This window comes from Falco rusticolus, chromosome 18, assembly GCF_015220075.1.
Source record: "Falco rusticolus isolate bFalRus1 chromosome 18, bFalRus1.pri, whole genome shotgun sequence".
NCBI lineage: Eukaryota > Metazoa > Chordata > Aves > Falconiformes > Falconidae > Falco > Falco rusticolus.
The window spans coordinates 3,246,724-3,262,217 of record NC_051204.1 but is presented as its reverse complement, the minus strand read 5'-3'; the positions used below and the strand labels follow the sequence as shown (position 1 = coordinate 3,262,217).

The 15,494-nt window shown below is 59.2% G+C and overlaps 1 protein-coding gene across 1 annotated transcript in view; it reads right to left on the bottom strand.

Annotated features, from left to right (window-relative positions):
• The window catches only part of ZNF385C (zinc finger protein 385C), an 80,832-nt gene extending 67,829 nt beyond the window's left edge, over nt 1-13,003 (bottom strand). Inside the window, exon 1 of the mRNA XM_037410958.1 lies at nt 12,926-13,003. Within this exon, the coding sequence (XP_037266855.1) occupies nt 12,926-12,962 (37 nt within the window). The 5' untranslated portion in view covers nt 12,963-13,003. The remainder of the gene's footprint in view (nt 1-12,925) is intronic.
• Between the last annotated feature and the right edge of the window lie 2,491 nt (nt 13,004-15,494).

Below are 15,494 nucleotides of genomic sequence, written 5' to 3'. Positions count from 1 at the left end.
AGCTGCCCATGGGTGGGCACAGAGCCACCCTCGCAGGCAGGATCGGCAGAGGGAGCCAAGGCACGGTCCTGCAGGCTGCCTCCGCTGCCCGTGCTGGGGCCGGCATCCCAACTGGAACACCAGCAGCTGGCCAGCCCCTTGCCAAGGGTGAGTGTTGCTCCCGAGCGCACAGGAGAGCTGGAGGGGCAGCACACGCTCCAAACAGGGACGTGCAGGAAGGGTGGAAGAGGAGCCCCACATTTCGACCCCCACACACGTGCCCCCACGCCGGCTGCAGCCCTGCGCGCTACCCAGATGCTCGGTACCCGGGGAGGGCAGCCGGAGCATCACCGAGCGGTGGGCGCGCAGCATGCCAGCCCTGCGCCAAGCAGCCAACACCGCAGCGCCCGCATCCTGCGCCCACCCCGCCAAGCCCAGCGCTGCCCTGGCACCAACCGCGGCCACCCAGGGCCCCGGGCACGCCAGGATGCAAGCGGAGGACAGCGGCGAAAGGCTCGTCTCTGCTGGCAGCTGGTGAGAGATTGGAGGCGTTGCTGTTATGAAAACATGCGAGGGCTGTGTCTGAAAACATTGCAAGGAGCCAGCTACATAAATAGGCCCTTTATGGCTCTTTCCTGCTCGGAGACAGGCCCTTTCACATGCGTTTGGCTCCAGCACGGCGGGGTTATTCGGCTAAAAGAGAGCTCTTCGTGTTGGGCGCGGGGGGAGGCAGGGAGGCATCGGCACCGCCCAACCACCCGGCTCAGCCCCACCACGCTGACACCCACCCGGGATGGGGAAAAAGCTGGTTTGCGGCCGGTCAGAGGGACAGCAGTGATGGAGGTGGCCAGGTCCAGCACCGATAGAGCCAGATGGGCATCAGAGATGCCACGTGGTGCCCAGCCAGGAGCATCCTGCGCCTGCCCTGGGCCATCCCTTGCGGCAGGGCTGGGCTCCAGGACAGGACCCCCCCTGCACCAGCACAGCACCAGCAGACAAAGGGCCCATCCATAGCCCAGTTCCCCACTGTTCTGCACCAAACCCAGAGAGGCCCCTGCTCTACGCACACAGCCATGATTTGCAGACTCAGGGCTACCCCACAGCTCCCAGCTCCTTTCTCCCCCGCAGCACCCACCCCCCTGTGAGAGTGAGCCTCTTCCAGGGATGGAGCAGCCGATGCTGAGCTCCCGTGGGCTCGCTGGAAATGGGGCTGTGCAGGGAGCTATTTCTGTCTGGAGGCTCCAGCAATGTGACACCCACCTGTGCCCCCCCCCGCCCCGCCAGCAGCATCTGTCCCCCTGCATTTGCAGCTGCAAACGTGTTGACACCTGAGCAATAATCCCTCTTTCCTCATCCGAGAGGCTGTGAGGCAAGTGGCAGAGCAAAGCTGTCCCCCAGAAGATGCCTGCTGGCACCCGTGCTGGAGGAGCCCTGCCTGCCGGCCGTACGCGTTCACAGGCAGGTTTGCAGCCCTGGCTCGATCCTTTCTCAGTATTTCCAGGTCATGGTCACACATTTGAGAAAGAACCGTGGCAAATCCCAGCTCTCCAGCAGAATTTTCTGCTTGAAGGACAAGAACCTCCGGCTCAGGTGATGGGGACAGGAGGCAGCTTTGCTTTCCCAAATCCCGGGATCTCAGACGTGCCTCCACTATGGTCACCCAACCACGGTTCCAACCCCCAGCAACCCTTCCCGAGCAGAGGATGCTCCCACCACACCAGCACCCCATGGAAAAGCAGCTCGCATCCCTCAGCAGGAGATGCGATGCTTGTGGAGAGGGGCTACAGGGCAGGGACAGGACACAGTGACACGGGACACGGGACACAGGCAGCAGCTGCTCCGCTGCCACCACCTCTGCGGGGAGCACACCTCGGTGCTGCAGCACACGGGTGCTATTAATCAATGGGTTTGTTAGGGAGTCATCATTAATTGAGCACCTCCGGTGGCTGTAGAGCCCGATGATCCATCTGGTGTCAGAAGCTGCGCGTGCAGCAGCAGCTCTTTATTTCTCTCAGCCACATCTATTTAGCGCAATTACAATTCAGTTTATGCCCCCTCAGCAGCAAACGTCCCCCCAGTGTGGGAAAGCTGGTGACTAAAGCAGCAAGTGAATGATTAGTGACTCAGCGGATAATTTTGCTCATCTTGTGGCTTTTTTTAGAACGGGGCGGACAGAGCTCACACAGCAAACCCTCGCCTGGCACTGCCACTGCTCCCACCCACCCGGGGTGTCCCAGACTGGGATGGGGGAAAAGCTGGTTTAGGGTCGGCCAGAGGGACAGCAGTGATGGGGAAGGCCAGGTCCAGCAGTGAGAGAGCCAGGTGGGCATCAGATGGGCCCGGCCAGGAGCATCCTGCGCCTGCCCTGGGACATCCCTCACGGCAGGGCTGGGCTCCAGGGCAGGACTGGAGCTGGGGAGCTCCTGGGGCTGGGGAGCTTCTGCAGACAGGCATTCGCTTGATGCAGTTCTCAGGAAATAAAAAGAGAAGAAATCAAGGCTGCCAAGGGTTTTGGCTTTTTCTTAGTTCTCCCTTTCATTTTTCCCTGGATGACCTGGGAAAAGGCAAGGGGAGTGCTGCAGCCCCGGTTTGCCAGGCGGCACCGGCAGCCCTGGCAGCACTCGCCGCGTAGTTCACGCCACGCTGGAGCTGACCCGGCAGCAGCTTTTGTCAAGAGCAAAGCACTAAGCTCTTGTCTTAGCAGTAACTGATGTCTGAAAACACCAGGTGCCGGCTTGAATTAACAAGCTCTTTGAGCTGGAGTTCTGCTGCGAAACAAGCCAATGTCGGGGCGAACGCTGCCGGGGAGAACCTCTGCCCAACTCTGGGCAGCTCCCAGCCCAGCTGCCAGCATTTCCAGACCTCCAGGTCATCAGTGCTGGAGCAGAGGTTGGGGTCCATGTCCTTGGCACTACCACCATGCCATGCCTGCACCGATCCCCCTCCATCCCAGCTCAGCCACCCTCGGGTCCACCGTGCCACGTCCCCAGCACAGGGCCATGGGCAGGTGGTCCCTGCCCCAGTGCAGCCAGCAAAACCAGTGCCCACCACTCCCACCTGCCCTGGGGAGCTGCTGGTGTTGATGGCAGGTGGTCACCCGGTGTTGCCAAATGCTCTCATGGGGCTGGACCAACACGTCCCCAGAGCAGCTCCTGGGGGTGGCAGCCCCAGCCATCACAGCGGGGTCAGGGAATTGCTGCCTCCTTAAAGCAGCTTCATTTTCACTTTCTCTTTAATGACTTCCCAGCTGCTTCCCCATTTTAGCCGATAATGGGACTTCACTATCTATCTGGGTTTGAGAGTTGCTTGCTTTGTTCAAGCTGAAGAAAATCAATTCCCCTCTCAGTCAAGTCTTTCCAAGACAGATGAACTGAAGATCGCGCCTGCCTGAGCAAAATATTTATTCAGTCTGAGAACAGATTTACTTTTGAACCTTCTATAAATACAGCTGAGGGCCCTGATTTAATCCCTTACCAGAAGACCTAATTTTATTTGGTTTATGTTTTAAAAATTCCTCCCTTTTCCAACGCCTTGTCAGCAGGTGAAGAAATGCAGTAATTTTGGCAATGCATAGAGGACTCCGGACTGCAGCCGTGGCTGCTGGGGCTTCCGTGTATGGTCTGCAAGACCCCTGCGCTGCCGAGGTCTGGGGTCTGCAGGGCCTTCCTGCTTTTGATTACTGATTTACACCCCACCAAAGCGCTGCCGGGGGCCGGGTCAGGCAGAGGGGCCAAATTCTCCACAGAAGCATCTTTGTGACCCTGCCCACACAAGCTGTCCCTGTGCTGGGGGCAGAGCCCACTGTCCTGACCCTCTGCAGCCCCCCAGGACCAGCGACCGCCTTCATGCAGCCCCCTGCTCCACGCCAGCCCCCCAGGACCTACCACCCTTCACTCCATCCACAGCCAAAACGGGCTTCATGTGCCATGTGCTAATTAGTATTCAAATGGGCCGGCTGTTTATTAGTGGTGCAGCTGGCACTGTGCCACCAGCCAGTGCCTCTCCCCATCACCCTCCCTGCCGGGGGACACACTGAGTGGGGACCCTGCTGCAGCTCCATGCTGGCCCTGACCCCCCGGACCTCCATCCTCCCCTGCCTGCTGTTATCTCCGGCCCTCCACAGCCCGCGTTATCTCCTGCGGGGGCTGCAGAGGGGTTGGGCTCCCCGCAACTGGCAGGAGAAGAAAAAGCTCCTTTGTCACCTGGGGGGGGTGGGGTGGGCAGTGGGGAATTGCCTCCCAGGCACTGGGGGGGACGCTGCCGCCTGTCAGCATCTCACCGTGCACGCTGCCACCTTCCTCGCCAAAGAGAGGATTTGCCCAAGTCTTTAGAGAGGGGGATGCTCCCAAGGACGAACCAAAAAGCTTCCCCACTGCTAAGCAGAGGCCAAACCCAGGCAGGTGCTGGAGATGGATTTCCCACCGCCAGAGCCCACCTCGGTGCTTCCCCCGGCCGCGCTCGCTGCCGCATGGAGCCCACGGGCACCGCAGCAGTGCCAGTGTCACGAGAGCTCCAGGTGGTGCAGGTGGCTGCCGGGGCTCTGCAAATCCCCTTGACTCGTCCACTGCCTAAGCCTGCACTCATCCTGCCCTGCGAGCTCCCAGCCCCGCAACGCCACGTGCCTTCCAGCAGCAATGGAGCAGCACAAATAATCTCCCTTCCGCATCTGGCCGGGGAGGTGAGACACTGGCACGGATTAAAGCGCTGGGGTGCCTGTCCCGAGTCCTTCCCTGAGCTCCGCAGCCGCTCCCAGGCAGGAGCAAGCTCGCACACAGGCGTGGGATGAGCAGCCAGACCCTCAGATTTCTGTGTTCCCATTTGAAAAGCCACCTGCCACATCCTCACCCCATGGAAAGCTTCTCCAAAGGCACAGCCTGCCCTACACCATGACTGGCTCGCTATTTTGACACACTTACTAAATTGTTATTATGCCTGTTGGCTAATTGCCTCCTGCGGAAAGTGGAGAGGACAGAAATTTGACATTGAGCTGTGAAAATCTGCATCCCTATGGATGCTGGCTGGGTCTGGGGTGCCCAGCGGGGCTGGAGGGTAAGTGGGGGACTGGAAGCCCAGCGGCTGCCAAAGCATCCATCCCTGCCCCACCAGCTGTGGCCCCACAGTCTGACTGCTGCTGCTGCCCCATGCTCCGATGGGATGGGGAGCCCAGGAGCCCTGGTGACCCCCCTGCACCACGTCCCCAGGGCGTCAGGGCTGCCCTTCCCACACCCTGTGCCTTCCGGAGCACAGATTAATCTGGGCACGCTTTAATCCGCTAAAGCCCTTTCGTAACAGCGCTCAAAAATAAGCCTGGAGAGTTCCTAATACTTCTTGAAAATTTGGAGTTGGGATATTTATAGGCTCTGCCCTTGCGTGCAATGAAGTGCACCCGATGATGGGCCGGAGGGCTCTGCTGCTGGGGGGGACTGCAGGGTCTCGCCCCCCCCATCCTGCCAGAAGCCTGCTCTGTGCTGCTCCCCCGGCTCCTGCCGGCTCGGTAACAAGCTTCCCTTGTTTGGGAATTTTTTTTTTTTTTTCCTAAAAACATTTCAGGGCTCCTCAGAAGAAACTCCAACTCCCAGTGCACAGACAGGCTCTGTGCTGAGATGTCTTCAGCACTTCAAACGAATGCAAAGCATCGGCGCTCCTGACCAAGACAAACAGCGGCGGTGCTGGCGTCCCCAGCACCACGTGTTCCTGGGGGGACGAGGGCAGGCTGAGGGGAGCAGATGACAAACAGTAAGGGGAAAAGTGACACTTTAAAAAAAAAAAAAAAAAACAAACCAAAACACGAAAAAAAACAGCCTGGAGGAGCCCAGCTGCGGTTATTTCGCTTCCCAATAAACAACCGACCCCCCCGAAGGCTGGGGAGTGCAGGGCAGGGGCACAGTGACACGCGTGAGGCTCCTGGCTGCCCCACTTTGCTCCCAGGAACGCAACACGAGGTCCCCCCCCAGGGTCACATCCCAGCCCCTATCAGCATCTCCTCTGCCAGGCTCAGCATGAGGACAAAGAGCCAAAGAAGAAGCGATTCCCTTTGAGAGGTGGGTCAGATCCTGCCAGGGGTCGAGGTCTGTCGGTGAGCTCTGCTCCGGTGCTGAGCAGCACTGCTTTGGGCAGGGGCTCCTGGCGCTGCCATTGCCCCCAGCACAGACAGGACATCACGTCCTCCTAGCCAGCCCTGGCACCTCAAATCTGTCCCTGAGCAGTGTTCTTGGTTTTAAAAATATTCATTCTAGCTGCCATTCTTCTTTTTTACATCTTTGCAACTTGCAGATTAAAAGAGAAGAGCGCAGCGGATGGTGGTGGTGCTGGATGAGGGAGCGGCACAAAGCCTTCAATTATTTCTCCACTAAGATGGTGGGGAAGTTCCATACCCACGAATTACCTGCCTGGGCTCGCTGAGAATTATTGAAGCAAAGTCGTGCGAGGAACCAAATGCCAAAGTTCTGCGCCAACGCGGGTGCCAGAAATTACCCACATCCACAAAAACCGCAGGGAGCTTCTTGGTCAGGGCCACCGAGAAACATCTGAGTGCAGAGCTCTGACCGCATCTCCAGGCACTGGAGCAGCCCCTGTCAATGTCACCGTGCCTTGGGGATGTGCCACACAGGGCAGAGCCAGGTCACTCATGCTCTTCCTCAGCCCCCCTTGGGACCAGCTGGCAGGTGGCAACGGGCAAGAGCAGCTGGGCAAGGAGCTCCCCGGCTGCTGGCAGGGAAGAGGGATCAGGTCCCCCATGCGCATACCTCCTTCACAGGGATGGACCTGGCATGCTGGACAGCTTCTGCTTCTTCCACTGGCCCAGCAGGAGCGTTCCCTCCACACCAGCTGTCACAGCCCGCAGGCTGCTGGTGAGGCACACAGAAAGCCTGGGAAACCAGCCCCACCGAAGGCCGTGGCACTGGGGCAGGGTCCTGCCGCTGGCACCACCCCGGGAACTGCTGCTGCCCGGAGGAAAGAGCTTGAAGTGTTTCAGACAGAAATCCCTCCGGGTGCTGTACCTTGCTTGCCTGCAGCCAGCATCAACGCCCTGGCAGGATGAGGCCAAGGCCTGTTCAGCTTCATCCCTCTTCTGAAAGTGGCTGGGGTCTCACTTTGGAGGTCTGGTTTCCAGTAACCACTACTGGTGGCCACCGGGCATCTCTGCCATGCCGGTCCTGGGCTTGGCGGGGTCCAGGGAGCAGCCAGACAGCCAGGGCAGCAACCTCGGGGGCACCTGCAAGGACCAGGTCACCGGTCTCATGTCTCTCATGCTCCAACAGACAAAGGGAAAAATAACCCTAAAAAGCTCTTGCCCTTTGCCCACTCAGGTTTTTACAAAGATGTGACCCGCCGCTCCCAGCTGCAGCGGGCTGCCGTTACTTTCCCCAGTTCAAAGGCCAGACAGAGTGTCTGAAAGAACCTGGGTAGGTGAAAGGAAGGTGAAAAAGCAGCCTCTGATCTTGCACTGGTGAAACCCACCCCACAATTCAACAGCTCCTTCATCCCCACCACCCATGCGGCGCAAGAGCCAGCAACCAGACGTCAGAGCCAGAAATACCCAAACTGGAAGAAGAACGCTGGGGACAGCCAGTGGCATCTGCCCCTCAGTGCTGCACAGCCCAGCGCCCCCCCCCCCCCCCCCCGCCCCGAGATTGCCCCAGCATCCCCTGCCCATGGGTCCTGCCCCCAGGTGTGCCCAGCCCGGAGCTGTGCCCAAGCGATATAAACCCCCCAGTTACTGCTCTGTCATCCTCCCCAGCTCCCCAGGGCTCCTCGACCTGCTGATACTGGGTGAATCCCACAGCCTCGGAGAATGCGACGCATTGGGCTGGGAGCAGGAGGAGCAGGCGGCGGGGAGCGGGTCCTGGGGGGCCGGCGAGGCGTGCGTGCCGCGCTGACGCACCCCCCCCAAACCCTGCACCACCGTGGGCTCCCACCGGACCACCAGGACTCACCCGAACTGGGAGGGGAGAAAAACCAGCCTAGTGTGGGGGATCCATTCACATGGAGCAGAGGGTGCCTGGAGCAAGAGGGGCAGGGAGCCGGCAGCGGGAACCACATAGGACGGTGGCAAAAGACCCTTCGCTCCCACGGCCACGGTCGAGCCGAGCCGAGCAGCCCCCTCCTGCAGGTACCTCCCCTCGGCAGACAAAAAGCATCTCCACCAGCCCAGACCCCACGGAGTATGAAGTGACAGCCTGGCGCTCAGAGCCAAGGCCAGCTAAACCCAGATGGCTGTAATTCCTCTAGGATCAAGCCTGTTGGCCAAAGGAGCCCCGCGCCTTTGCCGTTCGGCGAGCGGCAGGGCATGCCACAGGCCTCCTCGGCCACCCCGGCTGCTGCAGCCTCTACAGAGGTTTGCAGCTCCCATCTTCAGGCAGATATGGGCACCGATTAGGATTTAACCTCAAAACAGTTTCCCCTTGCAATTTCCAAGTGATCTTTCTCTCAACTAATTAAAAAATTTTCCATAATTAGGCCAGGGGAAATCATGACTGGGACACGTTCCCATTTCAAAGCAGCACAGATCTGTTTGCATCGAGGGCTTGGAGCCCCGCCGGAGCCAGGCAGCGCCCCCCCACCCCACCAGCACTGGGGCTCAGCACACTGCACCATTCGGGCCCTGCCTAGCCCCAAGAGCTCCTCAAATCCCCACAAGGAAGATCCTGGTGATTTCCCGGCCCCCGTGATTGTCTCATGCTGCCCACCCTGGTGGCACGGCAGCACCTCCCGGGGGTCCTGCGAGAGCCCCTCTCCCGGCACCTGGCTGGTATGTCCATTCTGGGGAAAGGCTGTTTATATTGCAGGGGAAAAAAAATGATTATTTTTTTTTTTATAGTAAGAACCAAAACCCAACCACCAAATGGCCCTCTGGCAGCAGGGGGACCCTTCCCTGCCTTCAGACCCTGCAAAGCCAGGAGTGCTCGTGGGGAGCATCCCCTCCAGCCCTCGGCTCTGCAGAGCAAAGCGCCAGGGTGCTCAGCCCCCATCCCCTGCCTGCACCATGGGGCAAGAGCCAGGCCAGCCCCCCCGCCGTGGCCCTGAGGAGCAAAAGCACCTGCCCAGCCCCACAGCCGCGGCCAGGCTGGGCACGCCGGTGGTTTGGCCACGGAAGGATGTTGTAATGCCTCTGAAAGAGAAAAACCCACATCCATGGCATCCCAGGGGAGCACTGGGTGAGCTTCCCACTGGAAACCGGGACCCTCTGTGGGTACCTCCCATGCCTGCAGCTCGCCAGCTGAGGGCTCAAGGCTCCTTAAATACGCAGGTACTCTTTTACGACTTGCAAATAAATTGTTGTGGTTCTAATAAAAAATGAGCACTTGTTACCATGCAGCCGCAGACTGGATTTCCTTGAGAGCACAGATATAATTCTTGACAGGGGCTTCCTGGCACATAAATTATGACACTATTTTGGAGGCAATCTCAGAACATCAGGCTAAGAAACAGCCTTTGTACATCACAATATTGTTTCTAAATTGACAAATAGACCCTCATGGGCTTCATTACCCTGCTCCGGGTGCACATTTTGCATTTTTATTTTCCCTAGGAATGATTAAAGGGCTGCAGAACCGTGGGCTCTGGGTTCAGAAAATTCAAACGCCAGCCCCACCTGAGCTGAGAACAAGAAAAGTAGCTTGATGGGATGCAGAGCAGAGGGGCTCTCTATCCCGATGATGTTGACATCTAGCACACTTTGCGGATTGTCCCGAGCTTCCAGGACAAGTTTGCTTCCAGTCCTGGAAATTCAACAGTGTAAAGCAACTTGATTAACATGTTCAGTACTGGACCGAGAGCATCTGTGCAAAGGTTCTTATTTATTCAATAGTAGATTTACACTGTGCACTTGTAGAAATACGCAGTCTCCCCAGAAATGCCAGATAAAAGCCAAAGCAAGGGCAAGATCTTCAGAAATACAGCAAATAACAGTCCCAAGACCAGGATTCCTTTAGCGGCCACCAGCTGATGTTCAAGGGTGCTGGGGCAATACTTCAGGAGTATTTTGGGGTTGGAATGGCCGTAGACAGCCACAGCCAGGTGAGCTCCTGATCCTGCTCTGCTGGGGCCACATCAACACTCCAGGCTCTGCACCAACCCACAGGGATAAACAGCAGGAGGTGCAGCCGGGGTGGGCTGGGGCAGCTCTGCCCGTCCCTGTCCCCATCCCCATCAGCCCATTGATGGGACGCTTGTCCCATGCCACAATGGCTGGGTAGACAGGCAGCCAACCCCAGATAAACAGCCCAGGGAGCAAACCAGCCTCAAAACACAACCCGGAGGGGAGCACTGCAAGCGGGAGGGGAAACCCCACAGTTTTGGGTGCAGTGCTGCTGTGCAGCCCATTCAGTTTTGCACCTCAAGTTCTGCGGTATTTATACTCCTCCTTGCCAGCAAAAATAGACTCGGCACGTCTGAGTTGGGTGTCTCGCTTCTTTGTGCTGAAAGAGACAGGAGAAGACAGGCAGGAGGGGAGGGATGGCGAGGCAGCCCCGATCCAGCCGGCAGCACACGCTCCAGTGGGACGGCATCTCCTCACAGCATCCACTGTCAGGCTTTGCCGAGCAGCTGGACCCCCAGCCCTCACCCCCCCCAGCCACAACACACGTCCCCGCACAGTTGAGCAACGGGGACGCAGCCCCGAGGCCAGGAAGCCACCAGCCCCGACCAATATTTCTTATTTTTGGGACCATTAAGCCCACCAACCTGATTTATCCATACCAGAGACTGGCTGTTTTGTCAAAGCTGAACATCACTCCAGCAGCCAGAGCAGCCCACTCCAGAGACCCAGCCCAGCACGATGCAAGAGCTCAGGGATGCTTGTGCACAACACAAGATGCACAGCGGGAAGTCACAGCTCGGTGTGACGTCACCCTCCTGCTAACGCATAGCAAAGCCCTGTGCATTTACATACAGAGAGCCACATCCAGGCTTACACCGGTCTTTTTTTTAATGCACGTGGCAGATGACAAAACGAGCAAGAACCCCATGGCACACAGTGTTACCCGACCGACTCTGAACTCTACATCTGGCAGGAGAGTTTCTCGGCAGCAGAGTCACACCGGCAGCTACTGAGGGACCAGTGCAGTTGCTGCCATCCCCACGGAGCCGTTTCAGTCAAGTGACAAACATCACTCAGAAAAGCCAAGGCTGGGCTTGGAAAACACCTGCAGCCACTTAAAAAAAAAAAAAAAAAAAGTCAGTGATGGTGGATTTTACTTGCATTGGCTGCAGGAACTCCTGGCCAGGCTGGCAGCCGGGGACAGAGCCTCATTTATTCACAGACCGTCACATACAGCGGCACTGCCCATTGATGCTATTTTCAGGCACCGTGCCCCACATGCAGACGCAGCAGCTTACACAAAACATCTCAGCTCCCTGTTCAGGCACCCTGGATAATCAAGGAGACGAAGACGGGTTTTGCGCAGCACCGAGCGGCACGAGGCCAGCTCCTGCCTCATATTTTCACTGAAAACCCCACTGCCGTGCTCCACTCGGGGCAGGGGGTGCTGCCAGCTTGCATGGGACCCACAGCCCCATCCAGCCCTCACAGCCCTCGCAGAAAGGTGGCAACAGATCTGGTGCTGATGCCCTTCACACCGGTGAATTAACCCAGAACCCTTAAATCCTCCAGGAGTGCAAAGCTGGGCCCTAAAACCCTTACCTTCATGCAGAATCATCTCCTGTATTTAAGATGCGCTTTCAAGCTTCACTCTGGAAATAAAAAGCAGCCACACGTGCCAAGGAGAGCCAGGAGTTCAGCTTCTGTGCAAGAAGTTGTTTTCCCACACGAACATCCAGCACGATCAGCACTTGCAGCCCTGCCGCCGCGCCGTCAAGGGCAGGCACCGGCATGCCCCTGCGCTCCGGGATCCGTGGGGTTTGCCAGCCCTACCCCACCCCGATGCACAACTCATCAAAAGCTTCAGCAATAACTGCTTCAAGTTAATAGCAAAGTATATGGACGGTAAAAGCTGAGGGGATCTTCTGAGTGAGGATGCTGCTTCTGTATCCACATTGGCTGCCACTCGGCGCGTTACGCTGCAGGCATGTGCCCGATCAGGGGGACCGTGCTCTGCCCTGGGCTGCGGCCACCCGAGACACACGCTGACTGCCCACATCGCCAACAGAAAGTGCTTTTGTAAGGCTTCACTGAAAGTCCTTTTCTTTAAAAGCCGAGTACCCCTTGTGGAGACAGCCAGCCAGCCTCGGCTCCATTTCCAACACAAACCTCTCGGTGCCTCAACCAACGCAGGGATGTGAGCACCCCCGGGCACCCTGCGGCTGAGCCATGGGACGCGCAGGGTGTGCTGAGCACCCCGACACCCTGACCGGCGCAGCAGGGCCCAGGCGGTGCCCAAGGACACAGCCCCCACCACGCACCACCCACCCACGCACCCCCCCAGGTCACGCCACGCAACCCAGCTTGCGTGCCTGCACCTTGGCAAATGACACCTGGGCCCAGGCGCTGGCGGCAGACCCAAGCATGCCCGTGGGGATCGCACGCCCCGCACCCCGATGGTGCGGGCACCTTGGCAGAGGGGAACCGAGGGGACACCGCCACCCACCGCACCCCCACGCGGGTCCCACTCCCCGTGGGAAAGGCGGCCCCACGCCGGGAGAAGGGGCTGCAGCCGGGTCCGCGGCAAAGTTCCTCTGCAGAAGTTTCCCTCCTGACCTGACACCTCCCGAGGAGGGGGGGTCAGTGGGACCGGGGGGCTCCGCGCCCCCCCGCCGCCCCGGTGCACGGCGCTGCGCAGCCAGGCTTCCCCCTTCCCAGAGCCGGGATGGAGAGCGGGGACCGGAGCATCCCCCCGGGCGAACATCCAACCTTTCTCCCGGCTCCGCGGTGCCTCCCCAGCGCATCACACATCCCCCATCCCCCTCCACCCCCCCGACAACTTTACTACGGCCGCAACTCTCGGGGGCCGCAGCCCGGGCCGCCCCTGCCCCCCGCCCGCCCTACCTGCCCAGCCGCCCGGCTCCGCCGCCGTTTGCAGCATCCTCCCGCCGGCTGCTCGCTCCCGGCTGGGCGAGCGCGCTCCCGGAGGAGGAGGAGGAGGAGGAGGAGGAGGAGGAAGAGGAGGAGGAAGGGGGGGTGTGAAGGCAGCGCGCGCGCCGCCGTCGCCCCCCCCTCCCCCCCCCCCCGGCGCCCGTACCGGGTGGGAGGGGGGGACGGCGGCGGCTCCTCCCGGTGCTGCATCCCGCAGCGGGGTCCGGGGGGGGCGTCGCGCACCCCCGGGTGCCCTGTGCCCCGGGCTGGGACAAGCCTGCTGCAGCCGGTGGAGCGGGGTCTGGGGACCCCCGGGACCCCCTGCTCGGCTGTGTTGTCACAGCCCCCTGGGCACCCCCGGGATCTGGGGGGGCCAGCCAGGTGCGTGGCTGGGCAGGCGGAGGAGGTGCCCCAGCGGGGCTGTGGGGAGGGCACCCCGGTTTGAGGGCACAGAGACACCCAGTAGTGCCACCAGTGCCACGTGGCACCCTGGTTTCAAGGCACAGAAACACCCAGTGCCACCAGTGCCATGGGGCACAGAGGGTCAGGGCTTGGTCCCACCAAGACCATGGTCCCCAGTCCCGTAGCCCCGAGCGGCAGCAGCCAGCCCAGCTCTCCAGGGCCTCTCGGAGGGGACAGGGGAGGTGGCACCGTGGGGGACTGACCTTGGTGGCAGAGCCCCCAGTCTGATGCAGAGCATGGCAGCGGTGCAAAGAGCTGGCAGCACGGTGGGATAACTCCTTGCACCCTGCCCGGACAGTCCAGCTGCTCCGGAGGAGCCCAGCAGCTCCAGGAGGATGAAGCTGGGCAGGGGGGGACGTGCGGGGAGATGCTGTTAAGTCATCGTAGCTGAAGCACAAGGCACCAGCCTGGCAAAGGCTCCTTTGCTGACACACAGCTGGCTTCTGCTAAGATCAACATATTTTTGAGTGCAAAAGCGTGTGTTGTCCTATTATTGTTGTTGTTCTTAATATTTTAGCAGCTCCCAGGACCTTTGAGCGGGGCCACACAGCGTTGACATAGAAGAGAAGACAGAAAAAAGCGCTGTTCCCCACCCCAAGGAATATACTGTCTAGACACGTTATATAATCACATTTTGCCCTCCTCCAGGACATTTTGAAGAGGATCTCAAAGCGCTTCGCAAAACTGCTAATTAAGCTTTGCAGCCCAGCTGCAAGGGAATTGCTCTGCCCTGCTGGGCTCTCCGGCCAAGAGCACTCTCCTCCCGAGCAGAAGCACTCAGAGCCTCTCATCTCCAGGAGCTCTCGCCTGCGCTAAGAAGTGGAATTGATGCCAAGATGAAGTTGTCCGACCAGCCCCGTGAAGTCGCTGGCGGAGGGGTGGAGGCTGCTGGAAGCCAGGGCAGACCCCGTGCTGCTCCGAGGACCACGGCTATAGGAGGGCTCCAGGGACCGCCGCTACCGGGGAGGTGGAAACTAGGAGCAGAGAGACTGAGCTCCTCGCTCCTCCGCAGCAGCTGTTTCTAGGTCTGATGTCGGGTTCTGGTCTGGGTTCTGATCCCAGGACACAAGCAGATGGCCCAAGCAGTGCCGGGTGATGCCTGTCCACCCCAAGCCCCTTTCCTCGCCCACCGGAGCCAGGCTTGGGTCCTGAGGAACCGTGGCCCTGCTGAGCCTCGGCACGGCTCTCATTATAAACTACTTCGGGTTTTAAGAATCCTTTCTCCAAAGCTTGGTGCATTTATTTGCCATGCCATCTGATTTTCACAATGTAGGGTGTTTTTTTTTTTCTCTCCCTATAAATAATTACAGGCACTCTAATGGATCTCAAACCTTGCATTACCTTAGCTGTCAGGAGCTTGACGATTGCCGCGTAGCCTTCCTCTCCCAGGAGCAGAGACAGGGCTGCAGCTCCTCCACAGACTTTTTTCATGTACATTAACCCTTACAGCCTCATCCTGCCTCCACCACACCAGGAGGAAAGGGGGCCATACCCTCCCTGCCAGGCGTGGAAACTGGGAAGCGCAGGGATGAAGCCTCTCGCCCACCCCATGTCTCCCACTGCTCCAGCTCTGGGGAGCAGGGATGAGTCGCTCCCCCTCCACCTCTCGCCCACCCCATGTCTCCCACTGCTCCAGCTCTGGGGAGCAGGGATGAGTCGCTCCCGCTCCACGGTGGCTGCTGGCTTCCTCCTCCGAAGGCAGCCATTCGCATCACTCAAGCTAATGCAATATTCCTCTCGCCGTCTTTCCCATTTCCTGAAGTTTTCATGGTATATTTAGCAAGCCTGCATGCAGGGATTTTTTAAATTAACCTAAACTTTCATGCCCATTCTAGCCTGTCACTGAGCTGGTGACACTTTGCTGTGTCAAAAAGAGGAGTGAAAATGCCGGGCGGGAGGGAGGGAGGAGGTGCTGCCAGCCGGAGGGTCGGATCCGATGGGCTCACGCAGACTGTCTTCAGTGGAACCCCTGGGTCTGCGCCCACCAAGGGGAGCCCAGCTCTGCCGGGCGCTGGCTCCCCACCACACAAATGGCCTTTGCTGATGAAATTCCTCATGAAAATGTTTTCACTACTGCTAA